Genomic DNA, 17,555 nt, shown 5'->3' on the forward strand with positions numbered 1-17,555 from the left:
GGCCGCGCCGTGCCAGCTCCGGACCTCAAGGCCCGCGAGACACAGCGGAAACCCAGGCCGCGGTGGTCGGCTCCAGCCCCGCGCCGGGGCGGACAAGGCGAAGTCGGCCGCGGCGGGAGCGAGAACCGTGGGGCGTCCCCCTTCCCGGAGTTGGGTCCGCCGCGCCTTCCGGTGCGACTTCCGGTCCGCCTCCTGAGGCAGGAAGTGCCGGTGCCGCAGCTGTCGCGCCCGTACCCTCGCAGGTCCTGTGCAGGCAGCCCGGCTCCTGGTGCTGGTGTCCGGCCGCGGTGAGTGGCGCTCGCCCCCGCGCGCGACACCCCTGGGGCCGCCCCAGTGCCCTGCGCCTCCGGCCACCCGACCCCAGCCCCCGTCCCTGGTGCCGGCGGGCGGAATGGGCGGGGGCTGTGGGACCTGTCGGTGGGATGGGGAGGGTCGGGGAGGCGGCCTTGGCCGCTGCCGGCCTGAGGCTGGACGTCGAGGGGTCGGGAGGCTCAGGCGTTTGGAAACGGGCTGGGGAGCCGCCCTGCTGGCGGAGGCGGCCGGTCCCCGGCGCTGCGTCACCCGACGGTTTCACACACCTGGTGCCTCGGCGCCCCCCAGCTCGCCGCGGCCTGGTCGGTGGGTGAGGGGGGTCTGTGCCACACACAGGGCAGGGTGCTCTGGGGACACAGGGGGCCCGCTAGTATCTGGTTCTTGCCGGGAGTGCCGGGTTGGCACCGGCTGAATGGAACGATTTCCGCAGGAGTTTTGGCTCTTTCGCAGTATCTCGCATCTTATAAAGATTTACTCCGTTCCTACCAATGAAGAAGAGAACAAATAGCAAAAATCAGGAAGGGTTTCCTGAAAAAAACGAATCGTGACCTCATTGGAGGCCTTGGACTTAGCCCTGGGAGGGAGAACTTACTATTTCTGGCTGGATCTGTGGTAGGCGGTAACAAGACCAAAAGCTCAGAAGGTGGGAATTGTGTCGTGTGAAAAGGAGAAGACGGGGAGACCAGCCTGAACGGAACAGAACTGTGATGGATAATAGCTAGAAGTGGGTAGATCCGTGGGAATCTTTTCACAGATGTCTTGCAAACTTGACGAGAAATAAAAATTATGTAAGAGGCATTAGGGAGTCATTTTGGATTCTTCACTAAGGGAGAGAGATGAAGAAAAGGGTGTTTAGAGGATTAGTTTGGCAGCCTTGGTTAAAGATGGATTTGCAACTCTCCTTCGGTGAGAAAAGAATCATAGCACTTCAGAATTCAGAAGAACTTTATAGGTTATCTTTAGTCTTATAATGGAGAAGAATGAAATTCAGTGAAGTGAGATAATTTGCCCAAAGTCACTTGAGGGGTTCACCTGGACCACCCATTTTCTCTGAGCATTAGATGGACTCTCTTGGAGCTTATGGTTAAGTACACAGCTTATTGTTTGTCCAGGCTCTGTTGAATGAAACAGCTTCTATGGTGACTGACTCGGTTTATGGTTTAATGAGACTGAGTTTGGGCAAGATAAACTGCAGCTTCTGAAAAACAAAAACAAAACTGCAGCTTCTGAAGGACAGGTCCCGGGTGAGGGCTGCTGGACTTAGGAGAGATAAAAGGACCAGGAGCCCCTAAGAAAGCTGGTTGTCGGTCTCCCAAGGTTCAAAGACAATGTGTATCTTGGGATGATTTTGGCATCTTCCTTTGTTCTGCACCTGAGCTGTGGTAGCTTTGCTTGTTACCTCCAGCCAGCTCTCCACATTTTCTTGGTAGAGAATTTCAGCTGCAGGGCATTAAGAGCTAATGGTACAAGCGCTTGAGATCGACTTCCTGAGCATGATTTTGCATCTAAGTTCTACTTTTTTCTACCTGTGGCTCCAGACAAATTATGTATTCTACTTGCCCTAATTTCCTCATCTGAGAAATGGGGAAAATAACAGCACCTATGTCAAAGTGGTTTTGAGGATTACATAAGTTAATGCATATGAAATGCTTAGACCAGTGCCTAGCACATATTCAGCACTCTTATTAGCTTTGTTTGTGTCAGGTGTGGAACAAGGAGTGACTGGTACATTTTGTTAAGGATCTCTTGCTGAGAGTCCATTGGAGTTTATGGGTAGACCTTGGAGAAAGCCATAATTGGGGAGTCAGACCTAGGACCTACCTTACAGAGGACGTATGTGTATGTACTATTTTGAGGAGGCATATGTATTTGTTCGCTTGACTAGTGTTTACTGAGCACCAGCAATGTGTAAGACGCTATACTTAACCCTGCAATCTTTGGTAGATAGGCTAAATGCTATAAAAATGGACATGTAAATGACACGGCAGTGGAATACGACTGGGCAGTAAAAGTAAAGAAAAGAACCACTGATAAATGCAGTGAGATACATAACTCTCAAAAATATTGAGTGAAAGAAATTGGACACTTAAAGTATGCACTGTATAATTCCATCTGTAAGAAGTTCAAAGTCAGAACTATTTACGGTGATAGAAATCTGAGCAATTGTAGCCTGGGGAGAGAGTGATTGATTTGGAGAGAACTTTCTGGAGTCATGTTTGTTACTTGATGGTTGGTTACTTGGGGTGGTGGTTATATGGTGTACATCATTTTTAAGATCTGTACATTTCACTATATGTAAATTTTACTTTATTGTTTCACAATAAAAAGATGATAGGGGAGTAGAGACAATAGAAAGTTTACTACCAGTTGGGATGATCATAAAACCCATAATAAAGCAATGACAGCATTATAATGTATGTGATAAATGTTAAAATGTTTATAGCATGGGGGAAACTTCACCGCTGCTAAGAGAAAAGCTGTAAAATTGAGTTTGGCTCTAAAAGAAGTAACAGATATAATAATTTATGGAACTGATTATATATCTGCCTAAATAGGCAGCATAAAAACAATAATATGTCATTGAGTATGTCAGGTTAATTTTGAGGAGTATTTTAATTTGATTATATACTCAATTCTCTTGATTATTGCTGTTCACACTTGCTCACATACCCAGTCATTTGATCTTCCCAATTAGCATGAGCACTAGTCTTGACTACAGTAATGGCCATGGGAATTCACGAGATGTTCCTGCAGATACTGATAGACCTTGGCGAAGATGAGAATTGAATCAGGAATGACCTTAAGTTTTAACCCAAGAACCACTCTCTACTTGTTTTGCGTTCATCCACTCTCAGACCTCACTCTGTGCCTCTGCTCACAAATCAGCCTTGAGAGGAGACCTTCTAAACATCCTGTCCCCAGGCATCTCTGCTGTAGCATGGCTAAAACTTGAACTGTCTGTCATCCCTTTGCTCATGAAACCAGCTTCTCCTTCCTCCCCCAGTTACCTCATTTTTGAGTGGCACCATTATGTTATCAGTTTTTCAACCAGTCCTTGAGAAAAGCAGTCATTCAAGACAAACTGAAGAAAACTCCAGTTAGAAAGCAAGAACTAGGAAATCAGCATAGTGATCAGCCTGAAGAAGAGGATAGAGGTTGGCAATGGGAAGGTTGAGAAAGGAGTGGCTGTTGCACTGAAGAGAAGAATCCTCTGAACTTGAGAGAAACAGAATGGAGGGAATTAAAGCTTGCTAACCAGGAATAGAAAGTTTCCCTATCCAGTGCAAACATGGCTGTGGCCCCTTCGTTTTAAAAATTCTTTGGCTATAATTCTGAAGTAAAGGCATTGCCCTATTAAATATTTTAGATGCCAAGGAAACACAATGGCTTGCTTAGTTTTCAATGAGTATATAAGATTATGCCCAAACTTAGCACCTTAAGAAAACACTACAGAGCTTCTGAGGGCCAGCAATTCCAGGGCAGCTTAGCAGGGTGATTCTGGCTGTCTTGAACTTGGGAGTCCAGATGTCAGCTGGGTTTGCAGTTGTTTGACAGAGGATCCACCTCCAAATGTCTGACTCACCTGGATGGCAGGTTGCTGCTGGCAGTTGGCCGGTGGTCCCAGTTCCCTGCCACGTGGACCTCTCCGTGGGGTCGTGTAGTGCCCTCATGACCTTGTGCTGGCTTCCCCCACATTGAGCAATCTGAGCGAGAGCATGGCAGAACCTACAACATGTATTATGACAAAATCACAGCCCTTCATTTTCAATGTCCTGTTGCATATGAAGGGTGGCAGAATATGCCACCCCAAAATATGCCACTTTGGCCTAAAAATTCTTTTGAGCTGAAGGCAACTGAAAAGAGGCAGACACAAGAAAATCTCTTTGCCCTCCCTCAATTTGCCTGAAGGGCTTCCCAGGTGGCTCAGTGGTAAAGAATCCACCTGCCAGTGCAAGAGATGCAGGAGATGCAGGTTTGATCCCTAGGTCTGGAAGATCCCCTGGAGAAGAAAATCGCAGCCCACTCCAGTATTCTTGCCTGGAGAATCCCTGGTGGGCTACAGTCCTTGGGGTTGCAAAGGACCCGACCGAAGGACTGAGCACAGGCTTCAGGAAGTTTGCCGAAAGGCAGGACACAAATTTACAAAGGTCTTCTTTCGCTCTCTACCAGGAAGGACAAAGGTTGTTAAAGAGACAACTTTAGACTCTTAGAGGGCAAGGCTGGGCTGAAATCCCAAGGGAAGGCTTGCCCTTGTTTACAGTGTGCTTTTCACCTTCGTCCCTGGCCTCTCCCCTTCACACACGCCTTTCTTCTGGCTTTAGCTGAGATGATATTGAAGCCAGAGTTCTAAGCTACCTCTGAGAGTTGCATTTTCCCTGGGTATCCCAGGTAAACATGAGATATACACCCTAATAAACTTGTTTGGTTTTCTGTTGTTAGTCTGTTATTGCAAAGTGTCAGGCAGAATCTCAGAACCACAGCCAGTGCCTTCTAAGTGGTTAACTCAGTGATTCTCAACCTTCACTCTACATTGGAATCACCTGGTTCATTTTAAAAATACCAATTCATAGGCTCCACCTACAGACCTTCAGTTTCCGTTGTACCAGACCAGGACCTAGACATCACTTTTTAAAACTTTCCAAGGTGATTCTGATGTGCAGCCAAGGTCGAAACCAGAGGCTAACTGCTGTGAGAGCTGTATCTACCTGCCATATGGTAGCATCACGTTGCTGCCTGAGATGCTGCTTAGGAAGCTGACAGAATGCGCCGTAAGCACCTCTCTCCCAGGTTCCCAATAAAGCCATAGAGGCTGGACGAAGTTCTCAAGCAATTGCTGCCTGTTAATGATCACGGTGCCCATGTTTTGATTTGCACAGCACTATTGCAGGTGATTTTGCAAATATTTAGACTATGATCTAAATATGTTGACACTATAACCACCTCTACCACCAGTATTCCTATATCCCTGCCCTTCTTTAACCTGTGAGTACTACATATAACCTTTAGTTCACTCTGTATCAGAAATTTACAAAATTAATACAATAAAAATTTTGAAGAGGAAGTGAGACTTTTGTTTTATTGCTGTTAAGGCTGATTCACTACCTTATATGCTGTGTTCTAAATGGTTATTTTTTGTAACTAAGAATGGAGTTTGGTGGGTTTTATTCGTTTGATATTTATAGGTCAAGTAGTAATTTGACAGTTGCAGGTAAAGATGTCAAGCCTTTACCTGTCATGTCAAACCAAGACAGGTACTGGGAGGAAATACTGCCATTTGATAAACCCAAACCAAGGCTGCAACACTGCACAGCTGCAGGGGGTGCCTTTCGTATTTTATTCCCTTCCCATTCAGCTGTGCACTTCTAATCTGTGCAAATAAATTCCCCAGAAGAGTTGGAATTTGAAAACTCAGTTTCACTGGGAATTACATTTAGAGGAAAGTAGCTGTTCAGGAATGTTGGATTATACTGGTGAGTACTGAAAGTTTAAGAACTATTTTGTGATTAAAAAAAAATAACTGGAGGGACCTCCCTGGCAGTCCAGTGGTTATGGCTCCCTGCAGTGGAAGTGCAGGTTGAGTCCCTGGTAGGGTAACTAAGATCCACAACCTGGGCCCTGTGGCCAGAAATAAAAACTAGAAGAATTGCATGAAGAATATACAGGTAAAATCACCTTGAACAAATGGGGTTGAATTCTAGGTCTGCCACCAGGTGACGGTGGGCAAGTTGTTTGACATCTTTGCTATTCAATTCCTTCATGTGTAAAGCGGGCATGGGAATTTAACTCACCTTTGTGTCTAGCACATGAGTCACTCTGCAAATGGGAGTAGCCATAAGTTGAGTAGACCTTTAATTCTCTCTGGTGCTAAGGCATTTGGGGCTAGAATAATAACAAAAACAAATACATGAGAAACTGCATAGTGCTTGGGCACATTCTAGGCATTTGGTGTTGCTGAAGGAAAAGTAGAAAGCAGAGAATGGCTAGAGAAAGGTCATTCTAGAGCAGGGGAAGGTGTGCATGCTTAAGAACTTGTACTGTGTCCTGTAGGCATGGGTGGAGGGCCGAAGAGTTCTCAAAAGGGAATGATGTGGTTATTTCATGTTTTACACGCCTCTGGCTGGAAGATAGAGTAGTTGACAGGCCACCAAGAGGCAAGGAGGTTGGTGTGTTGGCCATAGAATATTCTACACAGAGATGATGAGGGCCCAGAGTAAGGTCGGAGAAGGCAATGGCACCCCACTCCAGTACTCTTGCCTGGAAAATCCATGGACAGAGGAACCTGGTAGGCTGCAGTCCATGGGGTTGCTAAGAGTCGGACACAACTGAGTGACTTCACTTTCACTTTTCACTTTCATGCATTGCAGAAGGAAATGGCAACCCACTCCAGTGTTCTTGCCTGGAGAATCCCAGGGACGGGGAAGCTTGGTGGGCTGCCGTCTGTGGGGTCGCACAGAGTCGGACACGACTGAAGCGACTTAGAAGCAGCAGCAGCAGCAGAGTAGGGTGGTGGCAAGAAGATGAGCAAGTCTGATATCTATTTAAGAGGCTGGGCCTGTTTCATCGGGGAGAGGGACAAGTCAGGGATGACTCACCGTTGTCTGGCTTGGCGAGAGAGTAAGTGATAGTGCCATCAACTGACAGGAAACAAAGCTGAGAAAGGTTAGGAGGGGAAGGTAATTCAGTTTCTAACATGTTGATTCTGAGAGTCTGTGGGACATCAAATGAGTGCTTCACACCAGCACAAATGGCTGTTTGAGTCCACAGCCCAAGGGAAGGGTCTGCCCTGGGAATGCAGACGTGGGAGTCACAGGTGTTGTCAGAACAGAGCCGATGAGATCATCCAGGGAACGCAGAGTTAATTTAATGAGCCGTGCACCGTGAGAATGCTGGGGAACGTGAATATTTAAGTGAGTGGAGGAGAGAAGAGCCTAATAGGAAACTGGAGGAAGACCAGGCATAGAAATAGAACTGAGAGGGGGCCTGAGAGACCAAGTCAGACCAGCATCTTACTTCAACCAGGCGTCCCAAGCTGATGTTCAGGAGTCTCCTTCCTAGGAGAGGAGGTCTTCAAGGATGGGAACCTGGGGCTCCTGTTCCTTTTGGGACAGTTCACTTCTGCTGTTACAGTTCACCAAGGCCAAGGGGTGCTGATGCCTGAAGAGAGGAGGGATAAAATGGTGTCAAATACAGCAGAAGGGTCCAAGAAGACTTAAACGGGATTTGGCAAATGGAAAGTGCTTACAGTAGAGAAGAGAGAGCCAGATTGTGGTGAGTGGGAAGTGAGAAAGTGGAGAAAGCCAAGATATTTGTCTCAGTAGTTGAGAAGAAAGAGGAGGGAAGTTTCTTTGGAGGCCAGAGTTTGTTTCAGATTGATTGTTTTGCTACAACTTTGCCTTACTTTTCAGCTGATGTTTTATTATCACTTGATATTTTATATGTGTACTTTTATGGATACCATATACAAATATAAATGTACACTAGTTTTAAATGAAGTGAAAGTCGCTCGGTCATGTCCGACTCTTTGCAATCCCATGGACTGTACAGTCCATGAAATTCTCCCGGCCAGAATACTGGAGTGAGTAGCCTCTCCCTTCTCCAGGGCATCTTCCCAACCCAGGGATCAAATCCAGGTCTTCTGCATTGCTGGCAGATTCTTTACCAGCTGAACCACAAAGGAAGCCCAAGACTACTGGAGTGGGCAGCCTATCCCTTCTCCAGTAGATCTTCCTGACCCAGGAATCTAACCAGGGTCTCCTGCATCGCAGGTGGATTCTTTACCAACTGAGCTCTTAGAGAAGCCCAGTTTTAAAAGAAGTACAGAGAAAAAATCAACTTTTTTCTTTTTAAAGAAATCATGGTATTACTACATTGAGCCATATCTGCTCTGTAACAGGTTTTGACTGGGGGCTCAGACTTGCTCACTGTATAATGGCTTTTCTAGCCTTACTGGGTTACCTGTCTCTTCTCAGCATCAGCTTCTTTGACAACTCCAACTAAGCTTCAAAGATGTTTAAATATAATGTACTTTTGGGTTAGCTGTAAGGTTAGCATGAAACAATTGATCTTTTTTTTTTACATAAAGATTTTTCTCTGGGAGATTTTTCTAAATGACTATTACAAATACAATTTGTTGAAACTGAAGGAGAGCACTAATTCTTGCCTTCAGATCTACTGTCTTTTATATCTTTTGAATTTTGAAGAAATAGAGTCATAGAATTTTTAGCATGAGAAAGAATTTTAATCCCACAGTTTTGGAATGTAAGGAAGAATTAAAGCAGAGTCAAGTGCCTTGCTAGTGCATCACATTCTGTGTCCGACTTGACCTTCAATATAACTGAGGTCACATACAAGCCAAATTACAGGAAGGGGAAGAAATTAACATTTATTCAGGCCAAGTGTGCAGGGAGGGGAAGGAGTTGGAATGTCAAGAGTAAGGACTCTAAGGCTGATGTGCTTCAAAACTGCAAATGGACTAAAACAATACGGATTTGAAGTCCAAGTCTGGAAGGCCCAGAGACCCAGGTCCAGAGTTCCTCTGCTCAGCCACTGCCCCCACCAGTCATCTGCCTTTGCGCTCTGTGGCTTCAGAGTTAGAACAGTCCCCAAGGCCCCCATCATTTCTGACACCAAATTGCAGTTTTGGTTCCCTGAGATGACCAATGCTCAGGTTCAGTAATTCGCTAGGACTCACTGAGAACTGTGACACCTGTAGTTCTGGTTTATTACAGCAAAAGGACTCAGACTAAAATCAATCAAGGGAAGAGATATGCAGAGCCCAGGAGAATTCCAAATGCTCAGCTCCCAGTGGTCTTCTCCACGGGCAGTGTTGCTTCCTGGTAAGATGTGACAGTGTGCACAGACTATTGCCTGCCAGAGTACTGTCTCCCCTTGCTTGCTAGCTGTAGCTTTTGCTGGGAACCTGTCCCCTAGCTACTGTCCACTGCTCCTAGGCCGATCTCAGTTTCCAAAGTTTGTCTAGAGGCCAGGCTGATAACACCTGACCCCAAGACCCCAGGTAAACGAGGCAGGACATCCTAAGGACTTAGAGATTACCTCCCAGGAGCTGAGGACCAAGGCCAGACCTCTTTTGGGACAAAATTAAATTCTTTACTATACAAGGGCCATTAATTATTTTTTTTAACCTAATGAGGGAGTACCTCTCTCTTAGGGCCATTGTGAACATTGAATAAAACATTGGATCAAAAATTTTTTCTGTGGCCTTCTCTGGTGGTCCAGTGGCTAAGACTCCATGCAAACAAATATTTAAAAAACAATTTTTTTTTTCTGGTGTCCATGGTAGCTAGTAATGGTAAAGCTGAGATTCAAACTCAGCACTTTTCTAATTCCAAAGCCAGTAGTCTATTTGTGTTGTGTTTATATCGATCGAAACTGCAAATAAAAATGGAATAAGGAAATTCCCTGGCAGTCCAGTGGTTAGGACTCTCACTGCCAGGGACCCAAGTTTGATCCCTATTTGGGGAACTAAGATCCTGCAAGCTGCATGGTGTAGCCAAAAAATAAAAGGGAATGAGAAGTGTCTATTCTATTTGACATATAAATTATTGGTAGTAGAGTATTAGAGGCTACCACTAAAACTATATTACAGAGAATTGAGGAGTGTTTGGGAAGATGAGAAAATGGAGAGATTTGAGAATTAGACTGCTATTCTAAAAGTTTTGTCTGGGGAAATAGAAAATGAAGATGTAGCTAGAAGGGATACAAGATTAAAGATATGTTTTGATTTTTTTTTAAATGAGAGCCTTTTGAGCATGTACTTACAGTGACTGTACTAGTCTCTTTGCATATATCTCATTTAATTCTCACTTCTGTTAGAGCAGTTATTGTGTTTTGCTCTAAAACAGAATTTAGTGAGCTTCTCTAAATTTTCAAGCTGTATTTTGGAAAAAACCAAGGCTCAGAGGTTATGTAATGTTGGTGGTAAAATGGAGTTAAAAGGTATACCTGCTGCATAGGATTGTTGTGAGGGTTAAATGGGACAGTCTCTGTGAACTGAGATGTCCACTTTGGAGTCTTAAGGGGAGCCCCCTGTCTTCAGAGCAGTGCTTGGCACACAGTAGCACTCGGTAAGTGTGAGCTATTGCTGCATGCTTCAAATCTCATTCATGTTTAATAAAAATGAGTTTCATGAAACTTGGGAGAAAGCTACATCAGTACTTTCCTATTTCTTCAAAACTTCTTTTTCGTAGATGTTTTTTGTGACATTGGAAATACAGTTTACGTGTATAACATAACCCAGATAATCATTCTACGTTGAGATGTTTTTACTCACTAACTTTAGGTGTCATGAGTCCTTTTCTTTACTTTGTGCTTTATGCCTTCAGTTTTGCTTTATGTTCTTTTCTTTTCAATTCTAGAGTTAAACCGCCACCATGTCGAGCAAAAAGGCAAAGACCAAGACCAAGAAGCGCCCCCAGCGTGCGACCTCCAACGTGTTCGCCATGTTTGACCAGTCCCAGATTCAGGAGTTCAAGGAGGCCTTCAACATGATCGACCAGAACAGGGATGGGTTCATCGACAAGGAAGACTTGCATGACATGCTTGCTTCTCTAGGTAGACTCTTATGTTCTTAATATGCCTGCTTCCTCCAACATAAATATTAATCAGCATTTTATGAATTAATGTTTGTGTGATGTGCAATTATCCATCTCAGAGGCCTGTTGAGAGATGTTGGGTGGGAGATGCCCTACTGAAGCAGGGCCAGTCACAAGAGGATATGCCTGCAGGGGTGTGGGCCTGGCAGCCTCTCTGGCTGGGCACGTTCCATTCCTGTGGCTAAATATGGTAAGTCCACTAGGTGAAAAACCGGGGAATGGCTAGGTGACAAAAAACCAGAATCTTAAACAAAAGTGGCTAATAATATAGTATATGCTATGCTATGCTATTCTAAGTCACTTCAGTCATGTCCGACTCTGTGTGACCCCATAGACGGTAGCCCACCAGGCTCCCTCGTCCCTGGGATTCTCCAGGCAAGAACACTGGAGTGGGTTGCCATTTCCTTCTCCAGTGCATGAAGTGAAAAGTGAAAGTGAAGTCGCTCAGTCGTGCCCGACTCTTAGCAACCCCATGGACTGCAGCCTACCAGGCTCCTCCGTCCATGGGATTTTCCAGGCAAGAGTACTGGAGTGGGGTGCCATTGCCTTCTCCAATAATAATATAGTGTACTAAGTAGTAAAGGTTGAGAGCAGGTTGTAAGAAAAGAGGTGACATTAGTAACTGATCATGATCATCTCAAGGAGGAAGGCCAGGTCTCCTAAAAAAAGCAGGGGGAGGGACACAAGGAAGGGGACTTTCACACTTTATAACTTTTTTATAATTACAGAAATGAAAATGTAAAGGTAGGGGATTTATGGATTTTTATACATTATTTGGGCTTTCCCAGTGGCCCAATCCACTCGCCAATGCAGGAGACTCAAGAGACACGTGTTCGATCCCTGGTTTAGGAAGATCCCCTGGAATAGGAAATGGCAACCCACTCCAATATTCTTGCCTGGAAAATTCCATGGGCAGAGAAGTCTGGCAGGCTACAGTCCATGTGGTCACAAAGAGTCGGACACAACTGAGCCTACACACGCTCACACACATTATTTAACTACAGTTGATTTATAATATTGTGTTAATTTCAGGAATACAGTTTCAGAGTCTTTTCCATCATAGATTATTAGAAGATGCTGAATAACATTCCCGTGCTGAACAGTAAATCTTGTTGCTTATCTATGTTATATATAGTGATGTGTATCTATTAATCCCAAATCCCTGATGTATCCCCTCCCCCACTTCCCCTTTGGTTACCATAAGTTATTTGCCATGTTTGTGAATCTCTTTCTGTTTTGTTGAAGTTCACCTATATCATTTTTTTTTTAAGATTTCATATGTAAGTGATTTTTTATATTTGTCTTTCTCTGCGCCTTACTTGCTTCCCTTAGTATGATGATCTCTAGGTCCATCCATGGTGCTACAAATGGCAATATTTCATTTAAAGATACAAGATCTAAAGCAAACAGAAACTACCCTCTGTCATTTTGGTTACATGGGTGTTAATTTATTATTCTTTATGTGATTTTGTTGTTTTGATCTTAAGGAAGGAAGGGAAAGTCCTTGTCCTGCCAGAGTCAGCACTGATCTCATGGTTAGTAGAAAGGAGTGTCAAGCCAGGGGGCAGGGGACACAAGTTAAGCATGGCCCACAGTTAGGGTCTGTACTTGAGTGTTTCTGTGTTAGACTGAGAGCCAGAAACGGCTATTCCAGGGCCAGGGACAAAGGGAGAAAAGGTGTTACTTTTTTTCCTTTTAATAACCACATAATTTCATTCCCCTATTTTACTTTTACTTTTATTCTCCTAACATTGTTTTGAAAATATTTTAAAATTTGTTTTTAATTGGAATATAATTGCTTTCAGTGTTGTGTTGACTGTGCCTTACACAATGTGAATCAGCCATAAGTATACATATGGCCCCTCCCTTGAAAATTTTTAAGCTAATATAAAGTTGAAGGAACAGTATAATGAACATGCTTCCATCCTTTACCCAGATTCAGTGGTTGTTAACATTTTGCAACATTCCTCTTAGTCAGAGTAAGAGTGTTACGGAAAGGAGTACGTGTGGGGTCCGTGTGGGGTCCGGCTCCTCTACGCCCAGAAGCCAATAAACAGGCCAGGTTGGTGGGAAGGAAAGTTTGATTTATCTCAGACGCTGGCAGCTGGGAAGGGAGGCCAAACATCTGTCCAAAGGCAGACTCCCCACCCCTCCACTGGCAACCAGTGGGGCAAGAGCTGTTGTAGACAGAAGGAGAGGGCTGCATGTAGAAACAGCACAGTCAACCCTGACAGTCATCTTCAAAGTGGTCATTGATGGTCTGACCAGAGTCATCTTGGTTGTTTTAAGTACAGTTACTCTTCAGTTCCAGGATTCGTTGAGACCAGTTCTCAGAATCGTGGCAACTTATGTTCTGGGTGGTGTCCGGTCATCGTGTGGTTAACTTCTTCACCCTGGTGTTTTGGTATCTATAAGACGGCTCCCACAGTGTGACTCAGAATATTATCTATAGCCCCTGAGAAAGAACTAAAGGTTCTTGACTGTGCTTGATGACTACATTATTATTATTTGGTCTCCTTTGACTGTTTTCCTTTGCTTCTGCATTTCTCGTTTCTCCGATTAAACATATTCTCTGACTAAACTTATTCCACAGACAAAAGGCAGGCAGAGGACACGGTGGAGGGCAAGTTCTGTTTCAAGAGTGAAGACAGGATCCGACTTGCTGACTTGCAGGCAGGGTGGGTCCCAGTGTTTTCCGCACGCCGAATCACTAAGTGTACTTCAGGTCACTACCGAAGAAGCCCACCAGGGAAAATTACGGGTCTTAGTTGCATTACAGAGGTTGAACATCAGCCTGTTCCCTCCTGGTAGATGTTAGTTAGCTTTTGTTGGGTGAAAGAGTTGTGGTACAATAAGAGGCGGACTTCGAGGACTTCGATTTGGGAACCCCATACCTTTTAAATCAAAGTATATTAGACTCCTTGAGTGGGTCCATAGGTGCCTAGCCTAAGCCAGTTCATTTTACATCCTTGTGTCTTCTTTGTACCCAAGTACTCTTCACACCTTTGGGTTATACTTTTTATCCCCCAAAAATGCTGCAAGAGAATTGGGTTAGGCCTGAAGATAGAAAAGAAAGGTTTTTTTTTTCTTTTTTAACCACTTTCACTTATTTAAAGAATCTTGAGATTAATTTGGGGCTGATTTTGTATTGGTATGTTGAATAGGTGTACTGAATGAAGATTGTAATGCAATAAGATGGATGCCAACCTGGCACTTAAATTCCATTCGGATTCCCAGGAGTAAAACTTACATATGAACCATCATTCTAGCATGGACTATCATTAGAGCTTAGTTGGGTGTAATAGAGACATACTGACATATATGTTCTTTTCATGGAGAATCGTACAAACTTAATGCTGGAAGGGAAACCTTCTGGAATTTAACTAGTCAAGTCATTTTACAGATAGAAAGTAAATCCTGGACAGGTGCCACCCTCCTCCCAGGCACGAAGCCAGGGGCAGAACTGGGGTTCAAACCCACTGCTCCAGACGCTTCCTTCAGGGCTGCTTTTCCCATGCCATGTGGACTTCACAAGCGCTGGGACCGGGGAGGCTCTTTGTTACTCCCACCAATGAGGCCATTCTAGGGGAATTTCTCCCAACTGCCAGCAGAAGGTCAGGGGAGTTCCCTCCCACTGTACCGGAACAGGGAGACGTGTTCACGGTTGGAACTGAGGTTAAGATTTCCCATCATGAACAATGCTAAACAAGACTGCATTTCAACACCAGTAATGGCATCTGGGCATGTGTCTGACAACCAAAAAGAATGTAATGTAACAGTGTTTAAAATGAGCTCCCAGTTCTAAACCAATCTAATGGTTTTAGCTTAAATTACTAACTTATAAATAAATTGTTTGAAGCATACCAATTATGGCTGCATGTACCACAGTTAGAAACATGAATAGATTTTTTAAAGTAACCAGTATTGAAATGTCCTGATGGGTCTTTAATGTCATCAACATTCCAAATGTGCTAATGTGGCATTGCCTGTTTCATAGTTTCACGTGTTTGTTTTGTTTTGTTTTGCATGAAGAATAGTGAAGGAGAAGGAAATGGCAACCCACTCCAGTATTCTTGCCTGGAGAATCCCATGAACAGAGGAGCCTGGCGGGCTGCAGTCCATGGGGTCACAAGAGTTTAGCAACTAAACCACAGTGAGGAAAAGTTGCAGAAAGTATCAGTGAATGGACAATCTAAGCCCAGAATGCATTTTTATAATGGTGTATGTAAGATTTTTTATGTTATGGGCTACCCTCATGGCTCAGTGATAAAGAACTACCCTCCCAGTGCAGGAGACGCAGGTTCGATCTCTGGGTCGGGAACATCCCCTGGAGAAGGAAATGGCAATCCACTCCAGTATTCTTGCGTGGAGAATCCCACAGACAGAGAACCTGGCAGTCTGCAGTCCATAGGGTTGAAAAAGAGCTGGACATGACTTAGTGACTAAACAACAAACAGCAACAGCAATGTAAGTTAACTGAAAGATTAGTTTTATGTAATGGTGGTGTAACTTTAAAAAAATACATTGTGGAACGTAACAATAACAGAATAGTTATTTATTGAAATGAGTTCTTTGTCCTTAAATGGGAAAATGTGAAATTTTACAGGGAAGAATCCAACCGATGCGTACCTGGAAGCCATGATGAACGAGGCTCCAGGGCCCATCAACTTTACCATGTTCCTCACCATGTTTGGGGAGAAGCTGAACGGCACAGACCCAGAAGACGTCATCAGAAATGCTTTTGCCTGCTTTGATGAAGAAGCAACTGGTGAGCACTCTTTGTTATGCCCTGGCCTCATTCCAGACTGTGTAAAACGGTTTTTAAGAAATGAGAAAGATTAGTAAAATAAATTTTTTTTAAATGAATAAAGGGAAACCATCATTTACAATAGGACAGTTGACCGAGAAGGGCCAAAACACAGGGATGTAGGTCATATAGCTACACAGAGTGTGGTGTTAACCTTTGAATTCGGTTCTGAGCATCCATGAAAGCCAGAAGAACTGGCCGGTAAATAGTATTTCTTAGACACTGAAAACTACGTCTTCAGACTTTAAATCTCACCAAATAGTATGGTTCACTAACTTGAACGATAAAACCTTAGGTTTTTTCCCCCTTATTATTTAAAACTGAAAAAAACCTGATCCATTTTCTTACTCCTTTCATTTTCCCCTTTGCTTCTGCATTAACCCTCTGCTCAGCCACTCACATCTCCTCCTCAGATACACCTTGCATCCTCCTTCCTGCCTCCCCATCTCAACCTTTTAAAACTGCACCATCCTTCATTTGGTCTTAGAAACACACTGCCCTTCTATCCTATATCTGTTTTATATATATATATGGAATACAAGGGTTTTGTTCCTCCTCTGGAAAATACTTGCTTCAAATTAATTTTGTAAGCATATGATCTACTAACTGAGCTTTTAAAATGATTTAATGTTAATAAAGAACTCTAAAGACAATAGGAAAACATAATGATATGGTTATATATTGCTTTATTTTTGTTCATGTAAATGTGTATGTTATGAAATACCTTGTAAGATTGACCAGATTGAGAACCAGATCATTAGAATGCTGGGCAGTGTTCACAACTCCCTTTTCTCTGCTGCCTTCCAGGCACCATTCAGGAGGATTACCTGAGAGAACTGCTGACCACAATGGGAGACCGGTTTACAGACGAGGAAGTGGACGAGCTGTACAGAGAAGCACCTATTGACAAAAAGGGGAATTTCAATTACATCGAGTTCACTCGAATCCTTAAGCATGGAGCGAAAGACAAAGACGACTGAAGGAACTTGAGCTAAAACTTTCCAGTTACTTTGTCTTACTCTATACTGTTTCCTAGACATTTCCCCCCACCCCCCATAGGCCTGTTGCATGCAACTTTGATTCACAGCTTTGCCTTTTTTTTTTTTTTTGGTGTATTTATTCTAGACCTTCCTGCCACTTAGCGCTTGTATAATCAGACTGCAAATGGGGATGAAGTTGTAAATTGTATTGAAAAAAGAGATTGCAAATAAAAATCAACAAATGTGAAAGCCCAGGAAAATATATCCGGTATTTCTGGTTTTGCTGGATTTTTACATTTTTATATAATAAAAATGCTATTTTGAAATAAAGATCATGCCGACTCAAATGGAATATAATGGAAAGTTGAATACCTAGTAGTTGGGGGTAGTCCTTTCTTTAGATTTTCAACTCATATAATTCAGATTTCACAGGAAACCTGCTTTTTCACGTACTTCAGACAGTATTTTTAATATAAATTAACATCAATATACAGTAAAAACTAGTTATACCTTAGTTTCTTTCATGCTTCTGGTCAGATGTTTAAATTACTGAATGATAATACAGAATGGGACTAAGAATACATTGACCGTTTTCTTAATCCAGGTCTAGGAATACGAGGTAAAATCTGATGAATAGTTACATTGTGTAAAGCATTGTATGTAAGCGATTTTCATTGAATCCTCCCAGCAACCTTGTGGGATAGATTTCGGTTATTTCAAGAGGAAAAAATGGGTTCTAGGGAGTTGAGTGATTGATCTGAGTCTCTACCAGACCTGGGATTCCAGGCCAGGGCGCCCCCTCCAGAGTGTAGATGAAGAGACCACCGTGCTATCTCTGAGAAG

The 17,555-nt window shown here is 43.6% G+C and overlaps 1 protein-coding gene and 1 long non-coding RNA gene across 2 annotated transcripts; one reads left to right on the forward strand and one right to left on the reverse strand.

Annotated features, from left to right (window-relative positions):
- Window positions 1–200: 200 nt before the first annotated feature.
- LOC133237617 (myosin regulatory light chain 12B) lies at window positions 201–17,042 on the forward strand. The gene is made up of 4 exons (XM_061399846.1): window positions 201–287; window positions 10,689–10,884; window positions 15,532–15,693; window positions 16,540–17,042. Exons 2-4 carry the CDS (start codon window positions 10,704–10,706, stop codon window positions 16,710–16,712), a joined length of 516 nt encoding a protein of 171 aa, XP_061255830.1. The 5' UTR covers window positions 201–287; window positions 10,689–10,703; the 3' UTR covers window positions 16,713–17,042.
- LOC133237618 (uncharacterized) lies at window positions 2,186–10,690 on the reverse strand. The gene is made up of 3 exons (XR_009733271.1): window positions 7,324–10,690; window positions 6,102–6,192; window positions 2,186–4,038 (listed from the first exon to the last, which is right to left on the reverse strand). It is a non-coding gene; the product is annotated as an uncharacterized LOC133237618 (long non-coding RNA).
- Window positions 17,043–17,555: the final 513 nt, after the last annotated feature.

This window comes from Bos javanicus, chromosome 24 (genome assembly GCF_032452875.1).
Source record: "Bos javanicus breed banteng chromosome 24, ARS-OSU_banteng_1.0, whole genome shotgun sequence".
Lineage (NCBI taxonomy): Eukaryota > Metazoa > Chordata > Mammalia > Artiodactyla > Bovidae > Bos > Bos javanicus.

What these genes read in the sequence shown, in the direction of transcription:
- LOC133237617 (XM_061399846.1), top strand. Translation starts at nt 10,704, where the DNA reads ATGTCGAGCAAAAAGGCAAAGACCAAGACCAAGAAGCGCCCCCAGCGT. An exon ending in TGACATGCTTGCTTCTCTAG is followed by an intron (nt 10,885 to 15,531) that starts GTAGACTCTTAT and finishes GAAATTTTACAG; the next exon opens with GGAAGAATCCAACCGATGCG. An exon ending in CTTTGATGAAGAAGCAACTG is followed by an intron (nt 15,694 to 16,539) that starts GTGAGCACTCTT and finishes GCTGCCTTCCAG; the next exon opens with GCACCATTCAGGAGGATTAC.